The sequence below is a fragment of the Oncorhynchus tshawytscha genome, linkage group LG07 (genome assembly GCF_018296145.1).
Source record: "Oncorhynchus tshawytscha isolate Ot180627B linkage group LG07, Otsh_v2.0, whole genome shotgun sequence".
NCBI lineage: Eukaryota > Metazoa > Chordata > Actinopteri > Salmoniformes > Salmonidae > Oncorhynchus > Oncorhynchus tshawytscha.
In genome coordinates this window covers 5,891,898-5,909,648 of record NC_056435.1, presented here as the reverse complement: position 1 = coordinate 5,909,648, position 17,751 = coordinate 5,891,898, and the positions used below count along the sequence as shown (strand labels likewise).

The window sequence follows — 17,751 nt, the reverse complement described above, 5'->3', positions numbered from 1 at the left end:
GTGTAACATGAAGTCCTATGAGTGTCATCTGATGAAGATCATCAAAGGTTAGTGATTCATTTTATCTCTATTTCTGCTTTTTGTGAATCCTCTCTTTGGCTGGAAAAAATTGCTGTGTTTTTCTGTGGCTTGGTGGTGACCTAACATAATCGTTTGTGGTGCTTTCGCTGTAAATCCTTTTTGAAATCAGACACTGTGGCTGGATTAACGAGAATTTTATCTTTAAAATTGTGTAAATACTTGTATGCTTGAGGAATTTTAATTATGAGATTTTTGTTGTTTTGAATTTGGCGCCCTGCACTTTAACTGGCTGTTGCGGGGGGGTTCCGCTAGCGGACGAGTTTCAGAAGAAAGTTCTTTGTTTCTGGCCATTTTGAGCATGTAATCGAACCCACAAATGCTGATGCTCCAGATACTCAACTAGTCTAAAGAAGGACAGTTGTATTGCTTCTTTAATCACAACAACAGTTTTCAGCTGTGCTAACATAATTGCAAAAGGGTTTTCTAATGATCAATTAGCCTTTTAAAATAATAAACTTGGATTAGCTAACACAACGTGCCATTGGAACACATGAGTGATGGTTGCTGATAATGGGCCTCTGTACGCCTATGTAGGTATTCCATAAAAAAAATTCCAGCTACAATAGTCATTTACAACATTAACAATGTCTACACTGTATTTCTGATCAATTTGATGTTATTTTAATGAACGAAAAATGAGCTTTTCTTTAAAAAACAAGGACATTTCTAAGTGACTCCAAACCTTTGAACGGTAGTGTGCATAGCGGAGCGGACAGTATTGTATATGGTAGGTTAGGGAAAGTGGAGGAATGAGAGTGGATCGCTTGACTAGCAGTCAACTCAAAAAGGGCTTAATGAGGAACTCATAAATCACCTCAATCCCTGGATATATGGTTCTGCATTCTTATCTGTCATCCCTATGAGCTGGTGAAGAGAGAGGACAGAGCTAGACTACCGATGTTTTAGCCAGAGATCAGAGCAGGTCAGCGTTTCTCATCGTGAATCTTGTTCTGTAGGCAGGTCTGCAGAGTGGTCACTAGCTGGCACAGCCACAAAGCCTTAAATCTGACACACACACACACACACATACACACATATACACACACATGGTCCCTCCTTGAACCTGCCTTAATACGTCATAGAACTTCATTTAGCTTATAACTTGTTCTTACGCAAGCCTAGTTTTGTGCACCGACCTTGGATTCACTCCTGCTTAAAGATAAAACAATACCCACCTCGTGCTCCCAAAACGCCCCAGCCAGCAGAGAGGAACAACAGCATCACCCACCAGAACAGTGAAAAACAGGAGGTGGAAACAGAAGATCTACACAGTTGTACTAAGAGGACAAAGGCTTCTCACCCGCCCTGCAGAGGAGCAGCCAGATGCACTTGCTCCAATAGTTAGTCATTAGCGTCTAGCCCTGTGTGGATGAAACCACATCACTGTTGTTGTGAGTTCCCCACCCCACTGGTGATGGCAGAGAGCTTGTTCCGTTCCAGTCCCCTCCACTGGTTGCACACACAGGACACAGCCGTAAGGGGTGAAGGGAAGGAGGACACCGGTTGAAGGGGGGTGACAACAGCTGGAAAAGCAGGGGCTGCTTGTCTCTTGAGCTGTTAGGTTTGGCAGGGGGGCTGAATGAAATGGCTAAGCTCCAATTCCCCCGAGTCCATCGATGGAACATGTTTAGAATGGCTATGGAACGCGGGTACCTCAGAAATGCTGCTCCCTCCCCACCACTTCTGAGTTCTCTTCAGACTAACTCTAGTCTCTATGAGCACATTTACAATACAGTAAACAGGAAAGCCAGTTGACTTTGACAGTGCTTAGAGTACACAACTAATTTGTTACAAAACAATTCAACATGTTTGTAAGAGCCATGACCCACTGGGTGAATTAAAAGGGTCAAATGTATCTACTATGGCTGCTCCCTTAACAACCTCAGGAATAAAAAGGATCTTGTCCAATTTTATCCTCTCCGCTGTACGTACTGTAAACCTTTGCCAGAGAACCAATCAATATTGGGCAGTTTGCTTTTCGTAGTCACTGTTTTCACACTTGGCTAAGGATTACAGTTGACTAGGGATGACTAGAAACTACATCTCCCAAGCCTGTTAGCCATATCTACTCCTGCTCCAAACCCCCAGCTCTGGGGTCCACACGGTCTTCCACACATGGCCTTCTCGTTATATAGAGACAGGATCCGACGAGGCTGCCTCCCTCCATCCCCTTAGTGTGTTTTACACATCTCTTTTTCCACTACTCACACATAATATCCACTCTGTGCCTGAAAACATGTTTACCCTTGACACAAGTAGACCTCATGGCCAGAGGTACTGCTATTAGTCCTAGGGCAGATTGTCACTCAGAATGAGTTGTCCTCAACACATCAATTCCATTTGATTTCCCAGTGAAATCAGGAAATGATTTCAACTTCCTTGCCAATTGCATTGAGCTGACATAATAAGCTTACTGTTTGCCTTTCAGTAGCGCATTGTCATAGGTGCCAATCACGTTTGAGCTTGATTTAATAGCGGGATGAGAATAGAATTGTTTGTCCTTAAACAGTTGTTTGTTTATCCTATGACCCCATTCCGTTCCCATTATAAAATGGTTGTGTACTGCAATAAAGTTATTCCATTTGCTTTGAACATCTCTATTCAACCAATCATCAGATGATGTGCTTGAAAACACTTCCTGTTATCTAACTATAATCTTATTCAGGTTGCCATGCTGCTGTGACTAATCATATCACTTAACAATTTGGCTTATGTAATTCAATTTCGTTGAAAAGTGTGAAAGTCTTGCAAGAAAGGTTAACTGTAGCATACCAATAGGGTAGGCCATGTAGGGTAGGCTATTACTCTGCTGTGATATACAGGACAAGTCTACAATAATGCCTTAAGGCAGACTGACGGTTTGTTAAACACAGTATACAATGTATAGAGGGAGGAACAACATCATGTTACACTAGTAGTGGCTATTCCAGACCCTCAAATCCGAACTGAAAAATCTATTGACTCATGACAACATTCAACTTATAGGTTCTGTTCTCTCCAAGATACCTCTGTGATGTATTGTGGGATTTTAATGTTTGTCAGGGCAGCCCTTTTCTAAATAGCTTTGGGATGACTCAGCTAATGAGGTGGGCGTATGCGCCTTTTTAAAATCTGTTCAATGAGCGAGGACAAATTGCACAAATTGAAGCAAAATAATATGTGTGTTTCCATGGTAACATGTACACAGAGCCTCAAGTGTTTCGGGATATGCAGAAAACATCACCATGGCAACCATCGATCGAACGCTCAATCGCTAAACTTGCACAAGCTACTGACCTCACTGAATGGACATATAGTAAAGAAAGTGCATCATCAGTTGAATCAATGCGCATGTTTTCATATTAGAAGACCAACTGGAATGTTCCATCCGCTCTCTCTCATTTCTCAGTCAAATGCAATGACCTAAAACCTTCTTCAACAACTCAGCAACCATTAGCAGTAGCAAACCGCACAGTAACTTCATACAATCATACAATCAAACATTTCAAGGTGATTTTCATAACACGCTGTCTGCATGAAAACCAGTGAATTTAAAATTGGGAAGGCACAATAGCCCTGGTTGGCACTCTGCCAAAGACAACATGTTCCACTCTCTTAGATTCATTCTATTACGACCCTGGCAGGTACAATCCCACTGCTTTAATTGAGAATATATTCATCTGATCCAAAGGACCAGAAGAACCTGGGCCCAGAACTGAGGTGTAGGATGTCACTCTAGGTATCAACACATAGTCATAGCCTATAGGTGAGAGCATAGAAATAGAGGTACACTCAATATGGCCGCCGGAATGTTGACTTGAATAACCGTTCTAGTCATTCTAATTCATTGAGTGAGAGAGCGTAGAGAAAGAATGTTGACTTGAATGGGAATCCTCAGATATGACTGTATTGACAACACATGTCCATAGCGTTGGTTGCCGGACAAAAGATCACGACATCACCCATTAAAACCCAGCAAACAAACAATGCAGCATGTTCTGAACCTAACTAATCAATTCACCAGTCAGATTAAATTCTGGGCCACAGGAGGTTGTTGGCACCTTAATTGGGAAGGACGGGCTCCCCAATGAAACTTTAGAATGAGAATCCAAACCCTGAAAATGAACCAACCAGTATGCTACAGACCTCATTTGCTACAGACCTCATTTGAGGGCGTCTTATTATAACAACAACCATGTGAATGTGATTGTGAACAGATGAAATCAGTGACAGCTGATAACCCTGTCATCAACTATCGCCCCTCTAATTTTCTAAATCCATTGTTGCTGCACGTGTTTTCTATGTGATATGATGAAAGATAATCCAATTAATGTAAAAACAAACCTTGAACCACCCCAAAACTAGCATATCCACACCACAGAGAGAGGACAAACCCTTGGGCCCTTGGGCTCCAATAATACAGAAATAATTTTCTCAATGGAGGAAAATGCACTCCGTCTGCACATGTAACTAACGGCAACATCTGTTCCGTTTGAAAATGACGGTCGGCTCTTCAACCCTCTCAGAGGAGGATACCACATCGCACATCTGTGGATGAAACATACCAATCCCAAATAGGCCTCGCAATCCCAATTTCGCTTAGGGATACCGCCTGATACCGTGGCCCAGGAAAAAACTTTTTTTTGAAGAAAAAAATTTTTGTTAAGAGATTGCAGCAAAGGAATGTTCCTTTTTACATCATTGCTTTTACTCTTTATGTTTTTGTTTTACAGGTCCCGTTGACTCTGACAGGGTAATGGATTACTCGTGTAGCGTTGGAACCACACCAAGGTGAACATCTGCTTGTAATTACAGCGCCGCTGGGCTAGCTAAACACTGGTTGGCCTGTCAGAGACAAAGGATTGATGGACCCCTCCACCTGCCGTGGTCCATCCGTCTTGCTGCCTGAGAGAAAATAGCCCGGGGGAAATCCTGGTATGTCAACTAACAAAGACAACTGGGGGGCATAAACATACAGTAAGAACGAAAAACATGGCTAACTATCCGAGCACATCATTTGTGAGCCTTCGTCTCATCTCGAGCATGACTGTCAGGGAGAGACTATATCCCACGCAAAATAACCACGGTGAAACAGGTGAGGTTACTACCACTGGTCTTATCGACAATGACAAAATATTTAGTGTTTCAGGGGATGGTGTGCTTCCAATGTACTATTCTAATTCGCAAATATGTGGGACTGTGACAACACACCAGCTCTAACTCATGACAAACATCCTTGTTTGATAATCAAGTGGTGGGGGGGTCATATGAGGTAGGTTATTTTGAAGACATTTGGGTAGCACAAACTCAAAACTGTAACGACATAAGAATGTGTGCATTAGGGTAACTGAGTTCAACCCTTGAGGTTGAGGGTATAGATTACATCATTGTTACATAACCTATAGAACCAAAACAACTCTGGTATCAAGCAAATCTGACTGTTAAGGAGAGGTTGTAGACATTACCCGAGTCAGGGCAGTAAGACAACATGGGTTCAATTAAATCAGAAACACATTGAGTTTGTCAGTAGAAAAAAGGGCCAATCACAGAATGGTTTATTACTGTAAAGTTTTATTAGTGTAAGTTAAGTACTGTAAAGTTTTCCTTCAGCATGCTATAACTTTATGTGTGTGCGAGTGGCCCGTGTGTGTGTGTCATATATTTTTGTCATATAACCTCATGTGAAACTAAACCACACCTCCTCCCACTGCTCTATTCATTCTATAGCATGACCCAAGATCACTCCCCTCTCTCTCCTTCCTTCTCTCTTGTTCCCCATCCCCCTGTCCATCTAGCCAACCAGCCCAAACACTAAGGGTCTCTGGTGCAAGCGCTCCCTGCTCTCCCTTCCCCTACAGCCGAGATCACCACCTCTGAAGATTGTGTGTAATCTCCCATGCATGCCAGCAGGTAAATCCTCTAGCCTTTAAGCTCAACAGTGCAGTGAGCTAATGAGTGCTCTTAATGATTCCAATATCATATGCAGAGCTTTCAATGATTAGTCAATCGTGGGGAAAATGTGTGGAATAAATGTGCCGCCCCTTGCAATTTGACTTGAGTGCTGCTGCGTGATTACAGCTGGAGAGGAAGGCAGACCTTTCTTCGACTCTTGGTGAATTGGTGAATTGGAGCCTTTTGAAGTAACAGTTGCGATCTCCGAATGGGCGCACAATAACAAAAGATGAAGATGTTACAACAAACACGTAAATGTGAGGCAGGAACGCAAAGAAGTGTGTGGCGCTGGATATCAGTTTCAAAATTTGAAAAGTGGGAGCCATAAACATCGAAAATACATAATCATTTTGACTGTATGTTCCCATGTCTCCATATTCACTGTCAATGGTCAATGAATGCATACTCTGTTTCCCCATTTTCACCAATGCATATACTGTCAGGGGCCTGTGTCTTTTAGGGATTTAAAAAAATAATAATTAATACCACCCAAAAACGATCTTCTGGTATTTCTTTCATTAGTCCGCTGTTGTTTTTCATTAGTCCGCTAGAAGCTGGGTAGACAGTGATGGCTGAGTTCCTCACTGGAGATCCAAGTACGTAACTTGAATTTCCGTGCCAAGCTCCCATTGACATCAATGCATGATTTACACAAACGTCTGAGCTACACACGCACTTCTCCAGTTAGGATTTGGCGCTGAATCAGGAAACCTTTAAAACATCATTTGTTATGTTTTATGCTATTATAGCACACGTGAAGAATGTCTCCTTTTTCTCTCGCGGGCCTACCAATGCCTCAAAGTAAATATGATGTAGTCGAATATGTGGATGTCATACGCAAAAGCACTTGCGTCCAAATTCTTAAAGACGAATCACAGAACAATCAAAACGATAACGAGCATAATCGAAAGATATCTCGTGTTCACACACAAAACACATTCACGCGGAGGGCCGCACATCTCTCTTCCATCTCCCCTCAGTTGCTGCTTCTAATCTACACAGCTAGAAGCTCCTGAGTTAAGGCATCATTATAGTGGGATTTACACATATTTATTGACTGAAGGGAGGAAGCCCTAAAGTTCTAATAGTCCCCCTTTTAGACTGCTTACGTAGGTTCCCCTGACACATAGGTTGAGTGATTTTGCTTCATACCCAAGCGCTTGTTACTCGAGGTATGCAGGCCACAATGGCACCGCTGTTCTGTGTTTACAACAGAGGATGTTCTCCATTCGTTTTCAATTGTCCTTTGATGTCAAAGCTACCAGGGGTGTCAAACATGTGACCCGAGGCGAAACATGAGGTTTTGGTTAGGTTAAAAGGGAGTGGCTGATTTCTAATGAAATTACCTTTGTCCAACTTAGCTAATTATTGTGCTGTGAGTTATAGACTATGCCCAAATTAGAAGTGGCAATGAAGTGGCAATGAGCTGAGGTATGTTATAAGTATGGCCTTCCAATGTGTGTCAATAACTCTAGGAACTCTAACTGCAAAAGTTAGCTTCAGTAGTCAGCAGCTTCTGGTCTCTTTCCCTCTCTCAGCTTCTTTGTCTGTCTAGGAGGCAGTCGAGCCAGCCTGAGGCAGCGTGTTCGCTAACTAGCCCACTGGGCATTGGTTTCCCATAGAACCCCCCAGAGAACACTCTGCCATACCCACAGCATGAGAGCATATCACTCCATTACTACATCACTACATATCACCCATTCCTCAATAAATAATGTGCCACTCAATCATCCTGCTCAGTCGGGACGTCTGGAAATAAATAGAGAATCAATCAGGAGCAATCAAGCTGAACAACCATATTGAGCCAAATGATCCACTAGTTGGTTTCAGATTAACTTTGGTTCCTAAGGTGGTTTTCTTAGAACCAAGAACTAGAGAAAAACAACAACACAATATTTCACAACATTACACCATCAAGACTGGAGGTTTTCTGTGGGTGCCAGAAAAGTGAAATGTTTTATTTCCCTCTCTCCTCTCCGTTCCCTTTCCTCTCTTCCTTCCTTCTCTCCTCTTCATTCCCTTTCCTCTCTTCCTTCCCTGTCTTTGCTCTCTTTTCAGGAAACCGGTGTTTGTTCGCCAGATAACAAACACCGGGGACCTCCAGACGCACTACACTCGCTGTGAAATTTCACACTTCCTGCGAACCAATCGCAACATCCCTCTAGCATGGAAGGACTAAATCTGTGGCCCTTGTGGCCTGTTAATGTGATGTCACGGCAGCTCTGGCTCTTACGAGAGCTTCTTTAGCAAAAATGGCTTTAACAACGCTTAAACAACGCTCAAACTAGCCCACTGTAAACGAGCCCCAAGCCACACTGCGTTCCATCCACTACCGAGTCTCACTTTGACAGACGCTGTTAAAAAAAAAAATTAAAACAGGGATTACAACACTGCTTGGTTCCACTGTGCTGGTTTAAAGCTTTGATGACAGGGGGAAGGCCGAGCACCAGGCAATGCCCCTTTACGAGACACATGGCACCGTTTACACTCGCTACGCGCTAAGAAGCCATCAGATGTTCATGAGAATGGGATTGATGGTTACAGAGTGTTGTGGCTGTGCTGACTTAAGCAGGCTGAAAATGAAAGCGATTCATAACCAGAACGGTTACGCAAGGGGCCTGTAAAGGTGTTTCTCAGATGTCCTGATGGAGAGGTTATTACAGTACATTTGTCCTGTCCTGTAATTCTCCTGTCAAATTTTGACGGGAGATTATTCAGTCAACATACATCAGGGTTTCTTTAAACTATGGGTCAGGACACTATTTCTTCTTAGTTTGGGTTGATGGAGGAGGATTTGTGTCACGGGAGGACGGTCAACTACTTAGTTGGGTCTCGAGATTAAAACGTTTAAGAACCCCTGAACTATAGAATGGAAGAAGTTGAAAACCCCCACAGATACTTCACATTGGGCACACACTGGTTAAATCAATGCTGTGTCCACGTCATTTCAATGAAATTACGTTGAACCAATGTGGAGTAGACGTTGAATTGATGGCTGTGCTCAGTGCGTTGCTGCTGATGCATCACCACTTTGTCATGAACTGTGTCATGAATGCCTATGTATAGCTAGTGTTTGTCTTTGAACCCTGCCAACTGTACACTCAGCAGGTGATATGACCAATGGGAAAGGAATTCTTACAGAACTTTCTCTTGGACAAAGAGAGCTCCATGGCTGAATCAGAATGCCGGTATGTCGGTATGACTTGGATGATATCTGACCGTGGCACAAAAGGTCACCATTACTTGATGGTTGAACAAGTTGAACACTTTCTTCCACCTCAGAGAAAAGCCTTTCAAAGTTTGTTATTTTGTGTGTGTGTGTGTGTGTGTGTATGCATCTGTGTGCGTGTGTGTGTGTATGCATCTGTGTGCGTGTGCACCCATACAGGCCTGTGTGTGGCATGTATGTTGAATTTTGTCCTTATAATTTTGTCCTTATTTTGTCCTTATCTAGTTTTGTGCACTACTACAGTTTGATTTACCAGTTGGACTTGATTTAACAACGACTCACAATGTCACAAGCTGCCACAGTCAGCCATTGCTGCTAATTTCTCTTAACTCAGGAAGTTCTTCCGGCAGAGGTGTGTGTGTGTGTGGCAACAGTGCCCAGCTTTCCAGAACCAGGGCTGCATATATCAGCCAGGTCGGTTCGGTCACAGGGTGGGAGGCTGGTGCTTTATTGATTTTCCTGGCAGATTATTGATCTGAGTTGCCCGGCTCTATACCTCCTCCCTCCAGCACTGCAACATTCAGCTGACCTCTTCGGAGTTCAGCGTTGTGGACAACTTTCCCTTTTAGCCGAGTGTTACCATCGGCATTTGAACTGTGGGTGTAGTCAGTGTTCTATCCAATCAATTAATTTGTTCATGATGATGAATGTCATCCAACAGTCTGAATACTTGTTGATGAGTATTAATGAGGCATTTTTAATTAGCATCACGGTATCGCTCCACTATAAACACAGTCTAATGCTGGTAGGTTGTCATGTCTATACATGTACTGCTTTCCTTCCACACACGCACACGCACGCACGCACACACACACACACACACACAATAGTTCCCCAGATGGTGATGTACTGGTGTGTTTATCAGACAATGACTTAATTCTGTTCCCCTGCACTCACAACTTCCTCCTCAACATCCCTCACAGTGACAAATGACTCCCAAACTACCTATTAGAAAGTCTCTTCCACTAAAAGTGTAATTTCATAAATACACAAATCCTGGAGAGACCCGTTCTTCAGTGAGTCATCGACAGTCCATAATACCTGAGAATTAGAGAGCACTTCCGCTGCATATAGAAATCCCTGTTGACAATTTTTGGGGTGAATGAATAAATAATCAATCCATTTTGGTACACCCTTTCTAAAAAATACAATTTATTCAGATATTTTGGAGAGTCTTAATCACACCATGTATCTGTATACTTACTTAGCTAGTTTCCTGATATGATTTCACCTTCGTTTGGGTCTTCTTTACCACAGTTAAAATAGATTCATCTTGGAAAGCAGGAGGTCTGGCCATTAATCCAGCTATCTGCTGACTGTCACTAGAACCACCCAGCCTTTCATACTCTGTAGGACCTGGCAAGGGAAGAGATAAAGTGCTGGACCTTAACGGTCTTCACTGAATGTTTTCTTAGACAAGGACCCTCCAAGCTAAACTGGGCTCTATCCTCCTCAGGGTCTAAGAGAGAGGGGTGGGGAGCAGCCTTTGCGGCCTTTTCAAAGAAAAAGAAGGAAAACACTATCGTTTTGTTCGCTTTCTCTCTCTCTCTTTCCTTCTGACATCACAGGAACCCTGTGAAGAAAAGTGGGAAGCGCTTTGTCATTTTTACGTTGAGTCTGGAGGGGGTCTCATTGGGGATACACAGCTAGCTCTAGACATGGGATATATACTAACGAGGTGTGATGTCACGTTACTGGCAAAAGGGAAAGAAAGGTCCATCATGGCATCACCTATAGAACAGTGCTTGTACTTAGCCACTGACATTTCCTTCGTCTTGAATACAAAAACATGGAATAAGTGACAAACAACTTTTTCTTCCTAAAGGAACTTGCTCGCCCAGTCCATTGAGAGAGAGTCGCTCAGTCTAACCACACAAGGCTGTCAGACACAAGATAAATGTCCACATGCTGGAGATAAGAGATAAGAGAGACTGAAGGCAGAGGAGACAGCCCTCAAGCCCCACATCACTTCTGACGGATGGTTGTTCGGTCTCCCGTTCATCCCGTTGGTGTTTCCTCTGTGCCATGCACCTCTGACCCTGCCTGTTGGAATCCTCTGATGGAGAGAGGAGCTATCAGCTCACAGTCACAAGACACGACCAGCAAACATGCCAGGAGAGGGGGGGAGACGAGCACGTTCTGCTTTTTTTCAGCCACATACAATGTTTACCGCAACCAGTTGAAAGTGAAGGGTGCAGTAATTCAGCTGTAATGAGGAGGAATGTCATCCTGATGTAAGAGCTTTGATGAGGTAAATATAACATATTGAGTGGAATTTCAGAGTAGTTGAAAATTCACTAATCAGTGATGCTTAACCTCGTTCGGCCTCCGTGTATGATGATGAGGTGTGTGTGTGTGTGTGTGTGTGTGTGTGTGTGTGTGTGTGTGTGTGTGTGTGTGTGTGTGTGTGTGTGTGTGTGTGTGTGTGTGTGTGTGTGTGTGTGTGTGTGTGTGTGTGTGTGTGTGTGTGTGTGTGTGTGCGTGTGTGTGCGTGTGTGTGCGTGTGTGTGCGTGCGTGTGTGCCGGTGTTGTATGCGTAGTTGTATGCGTAGACACACTTGTCGGCAAGACATTCCTCACCTCAGCATGGAAACAATCTACTCTTAAAGGGAAAATCCACTCAAAAACGATATATATATATATGACCTTTTTTTCCATTAACCCACTGTTGATACAGTCCCGAAATGTTTTGCATGTCAGCTGTCACATTTTCACAATACTGAACTTTCAAGAAGCAAAGTGTCACCGGCCACATCAGCATGAGCTAAGAGGTCACACAATAGGCTTGAATTAACTATGGCCACCCATACACAGACCTGTGAATGCCACAACACACACACACACATTCACTCACACGAGCACTCAAGCATAGACACCCGTTTACACATAAAATCAGCACAAGCCCTCTTAGGCCTGTAACCTTCTGTGAATAAGTAGTCTGCAGAATTCTCCTTATATGGCAGAATATGTGCTCTTCATCATCTAGATTGGCAGTGCTTCTGTTTCCAGGAATAGAAATTGAACGTAGAACCATTACACTCACTTTACAGTCTAAAATAAAGTGCTATGTTTGTTCGCTCTTGTAACTATAACTCTTCTGAGCATTCAAGTGTCCATGTGAAATCAAGTGGGAATGTCCTTTCTATCCATTCAATTGTAAGTGTCTTGGGCGCTGCAGGAAATTGGCAAAGAACATGAATTTGTCAAGGAGTTCCAGGTTTTTGATCAGGGAAAAATATATAAAAAGCTTTTTATATCTACATCATCAAAAGGAATTTACAGGGAAGCAGGGAATCTTGCAGAGTTCATTTGGACACTATTTCCATCGGAAGCATATCCCACTATTTTTCCATACATCATCTAAGTTTTTGAGTGTAGCTGCATAAGCTTTTTCTTTGAATGTTCCTCTCCCCTGGCTGGTTGAGTTAGCCTAGCCACACTCCCCCGATCCTGAACATTTCCTTGACTGCAGTTCAGTGAGCTCCATGACATTTTGACCTAACACAGAGAGACATATCAGAAAAGTTAATCAGATGACAGAGATGTGCTGACCCCTGTCTCACCTTTTGACCCTGAGACCTCTGTAACACCACAGGATTTTCCAGTCCCAGGCTAAATGGGCACTGGAACAAAATAACTGCATCCGATTTTAACGTCCAACATTTGAGCCCCATTGGGCTGTTACGGCGGTTTTAATCCTACAATACTACTCAAATCAAGAGATAAATAAAATAAGAAATTGGTCTGACCTCTTCAAATGTTTTTTGAAAATGATATTAAACAGTACAGCTTATTCATTGTATTTATATGTGAGTTTCTAGTGAGATTACAGAACCGTAAGTAGAGATCCAACACACTGAATCTGTTTCCTCAGAGTCCAATACAACGTGTTATACTGTATCATTAGTTTGACCATGTTGGCTGAAATCACTGAAATTTCCGGTAACAGAAAAAAATTAAAGCCTTGATAGAAATAGATATGTTAGAACTAGAACAGCTCTAACTCAATCAGAATCAATAGAAATCTACTCAAACACTGTTGGAACTGGGCAACATCCTGGAGGCCATAGGATCCTGGCCATGTTCTGTTATAATCTCCACCCGGCACAGCCAGAAGAGGACTGGCCACCCCACATAGTCTGGTTCCTCTCTAGGTTTCTTCCTAGGTTTTGGCCTTTCTAGGGAGTTTTTCCTAGCCACCGTGCTTCTACACCTGCATTGCTTGCTGTTTGGGGTTTTAGGCTGGGTTTCTGTACAGCACTTTGAGATATCAGCTGATGTACGAAGGGCTATAAAAAATACATTTGATTTGATTTGATTTAATCATGGAGTCAGGTGCCTTGAAACAGCCTTCTTTGTGCGGCCGATCACCTGAGTCCTATTTGCAGAGGGAGTGGTTGTGGTTGGGCCAAAGCAAACAGCCTTCAGGAAACAACAAGGACAAGGTGAGCGGAAAACAGGTACGGGTGTCAGACCAGACCCCGTTACGAAACATCTACTTAGTACTAGAACAATGAGAGGAATTTGGAGCCTGTCTGGGCAGGTACTTGGCCCTCAGACTGACGAGGCTCTCTGAGTGTCTCCAGGATAGGGAAAAGGGTGGATGCAGGTTCCTTTTGGCCAGTGATGCCTCGGTTAGGGGGAAAGGCAGGAGGGCAAGAGAGAGTGTGTAGACAGGGGGACAAAGACAGAGGCCCAGCCACTGTGATACAGAAGTCTTTTGAAGGTCAGCTGACAACACCAGCACGTTTGTAATCAGTCATTCAATTAATTAACAATTAAACAATCCGATCTGTAGTCAACGTGTCTGACTTTCTGTCTGCTTCCTCTCTCTGAGTCAGTCACATGCACACAGTAGACAATAGGTCTGTTGCTACATCACACAATGTACCAAATCTGTACCCATTTCCTGCAGTCATATGACCAAAGCACCCTCTAGTGGCCTCATGGGTGGAATGTTATTCATATTTTTCAAAATTAATAACCATTTCAAAAAATGTTTATGTTTCTATGTCAAACAATGTTGTTATATTTCAGTCTTCTGTGATGTATATAACATGTATTATTGGGATGCAAACTTTATGCATTTCAACTCTATATCAACTCTATATCTGACATGGTACAGGGGTCTTGTTTTTTTAAGCCCATAACCATGTGTGTGAGGTGTATACTTTTGGTATAAAGTAGATCTGTTTAAGACTACCAAGAAACACTCTGTGTGACACTGAGTTACCCCACTGCAGTAAAAGGTTAAAGGACACATTGGAGAGCCAGGGGAGAGTAAAGATGCAGCTTTCGTACAACAGTGATACAAGCCGGAGTAGCAGGATCCAGCCTCAGCAGAGTGAGTGGCAGTTGAGGTTGACGTCACTTCCTCTAACCATGCCACAAGCACGTGCCATCCTGTGTAATGCCCTGACACTAAAACCAGCCACCAGATGACATCAACACATCACCATTTTAGTCAAGGAGGAAGCAGGCAGCAGATGTTTGGCCAAATGAGGAAGAGAGAATCCATCATGGATCCTCAAACTCCACCAAGACAAAAGCATTGGAAGAAAGAATCCGAACACATTAGATAACAACCATGTAATAACACCCGTCTGGGAATGGTCCGGAACAAAGGGGAGACCAACCTCGTTGAAAACCAATCCAGTGGCATCTGATCATTTTTTACATTTGTGTCATTTAGCAGACGCTCTTAGGGTAAAGAGCAATTAGGGTAAGGTGCCTTGCCCAAGGACCTTTCGGCAGGGTAGCCTAGTGGTTAGAGCCGGAAGATTGCAAGTTCAAACCCCCAAGCTGACAAGGTACAAATCTGTCGTTCTGCCCCTGAACAGGCAGTAAACCCACTGTTCCTAGGCCATCATTGAAAATAAGAATTTGTTCTTAACTGACTTAACTAGTTAAATAAAGGTAAAATAAAAATAAAGAGCCAAGTAGAGCAGAGCCACATGGCCGCTTACCAGACAGATTCAAAGTTTATGCTTCGGCAACCGGCATGGTGCTGCTCACTCTCCTCTTCAAATACTCAATATCTCCAATCGGTATGACACTGGAATCTGGAATATTTATACACAGTGGACAAAATGACAGAATATGGAATTTGTTTATTGGAAGGCTGATGGGGAAAGCTTATGCGGACCTAATCCTCCTTTCCACGCTTTGTCTCCAACTTTGGGATCCTTCGGCAGTGATATTACCCGGCAATGATATGCCAGAGAGTTCACTACTAACAGCCAACCATAAACCACTCCTACACACTTGAGGCAGCAGCACTCAGGTCGCTGTGTCTAAGGCTAGGTGGAGTCTGCTTAAATAGTTACAATGAAAACCAAGGCACTCTGCAATATGATATGTGCAATGTGTTGCTTACAGTACACATGACATTCATAACTCCAGAGACAGTTGAAGTTGAACGACCAATTCATTTCGGGAGAGAGATGCGAACATGTTGTTTATCTAAGTAAACTGTGTGTGAGTGATACCACAACCTAAGAGTCTACACACTTGCATGGGCTTTTCATACACGCTACATTTCATACCCCTCAAGAAAAAATGTCAGTTGGGAGACCACAGTGTTGGCCAGTGGAGCCAAAGAAATCTGTATTCTTTTTCAATCTTTGGTTGCGCTTTTATGAGTCTTCGCCTCAAAAACATAGCTCATAAAGGGAAGTCGACCCACCGAACGGCCTCAGTGGGCAGTAGATTCATTTCCAAGGGGAAAGACAGCAACACGCAATGCTGATCTAACCACCCATGAGGATTTACATGCAGAAGAGTTCTTTGTCACTCCACGATTTGGTTAAGATTCCACTACGTAAGCAAAAGACACCACTCACAATTGCTAAAGAGGCTATAGTTGCATTAGTTCAGGTATTATCTGTGATCACCGACAGCATAGATTTGATTTGTCCTTATTCACCACCTCTGTGGTGCCTGATGGAGTCAACAGCATCAAAACACAATTGTGGCAACATGGGGTCATTGGGACACAGAGCTCCTATAATGTTTTATGTAACCCCCCTATCTTTTAAATACCCAAAACGTGTAAATTAACCTGTTTCTGAAGGGTTATCTAATCATGTGTTACTTTGGAATGAGCCCTTAATGCATGCTGGGATTAAGCAAACATGCAACACATTCTGACAGGTGTAAGGCGTGTGTGTGTTTCTCTCTATCCTCTACTCTGCCTCTCTGACCCTTGCATCATTAGACCACCTCTCTCTCTCTCTCTCTCTCTCTCTCTCTCTCTAATAAGAAGCGATATAGAATGTGAAGTTAGCACAAGAGGGAAGACTGTGGGCTGATGGTAGGAAACGACAACATGTTCAGTTCATGAAATACTGGAAACACTGCGGTTCCAAAAGCACAGGGCATTAAAGGCTACACAAAACCTGTTGCTTTCTATGCTCGGAGCTCTCTGTGAAGCCTGAGTGCACTCACTGCACTGGAACCCTGAGCTGACAGTGAGAAAAAGAAGACTTATGGCTTTGCTTGTACTGTTCTTTCTTCATCTCTGTGGTAACATCCACTCAGCCAGCCACATAACTCTCCAGAGTCATGAGGCAGCCTACCACTGACCTTAGCTGCCTCTGGCTCTCTCCTCTCCTGTTTTGACATTGGGGAAGGACACTGGATGGCCTATTGTGTGTGAAACTAACAGATTTTAGTTGGCATGGTTCGTTGGTAATTTGAATAGCAGCGGAAATGAGGTGAGGCAAAAACACTACTGCCTGGAGGAAGAAGTAAAACAAGTGTGCATATAGCACATAGCCTGGATTCATGTCGATGCTGCACAATGTGTCAGTCATTTCTTTTCAGGAAACAATATCCTTCCATCTCTGTCCTCTAACATAAACAAATACAGGAGGAAGCCTATGTCTCAGCTACCATACTTCTTAACCACAGTCTGTATAGAGATAAGCATAACGCAGAATACTTACAAGGTAAGCATTGTGCCTCTCCAAGAATACGGAGTCGCCCATGATTCAGAACAAGTGTCCACATATAAAGTAGCCTATCCAAAAGTGAACGAGGAAAGAAAATAAATGTTCATCGAATCCCTCCAAAAGTAACGGAACGAGCGTTATCCTTATATCCTCACCACTCGCTGTATCATCAGTTTCGATTGAGGAAAAAAGCTACACAAAAAAAAACACTTGTAACAGGTTTACGCTGAATAGTCAAATCCCCGAATAGGACAACACTTGTACGGTTGGAGGTTATGCATGCCACGGAGGACAGCAGTGTCAGTGCGCAACAGCTCCCGCTCCATGCTGGCTACTCGGCTCTGTAGTGGACCTACTGCTGAAGTTTGCGATGCTGCGCCGCGGTTCTGAACAGAGAGGAAACTAGTAGGGGAGAGGGGCTAAAGGCGGGGCACCTCAAGGGAGCACACGGAGAGCGAGTGGAGAAAGTGAAAGGGATGAACGGCCAGTGCAACAACAACATAAAGATATCCCGTGCATTATTTTTGTGCAGTGATACAATGCATTTCCTGCAATTCT

General features: G+C 43.3%; 1 protein-coding gene across 5 annotated transcripts in view; it reads right to left on the bottom strand.

Annotated features, from left to right (window-relative positions):
* The window catches only part of LOC112255144 (rho GTPase-activating protein 6), an 81,267-nt gene that overhangs the window by 28,295 nt on the left and 35,221 nt on the right, over nt 1–17,751 (bottom strand). Inside the window, exon 1 of one of the 5 annotated variants that reach the window (XM_042323980.1) lies at nt 17,188–17,595. The exons of the other annotated variants lie outside the window; for them this stretch is intronic. Within the exon in view, the coding sequence (XP_042179914.1) occupies nt 17,188–17,229 (42 nt within the window). The 5' untranslated portion in view covers nt 17,230–17,595. Of the gene's footprint in view, nt 1–17,187; nt 17,596–17,751 lie in introns of those variants that run through there. 5 annotated transcript variants of the gene reach the window in all.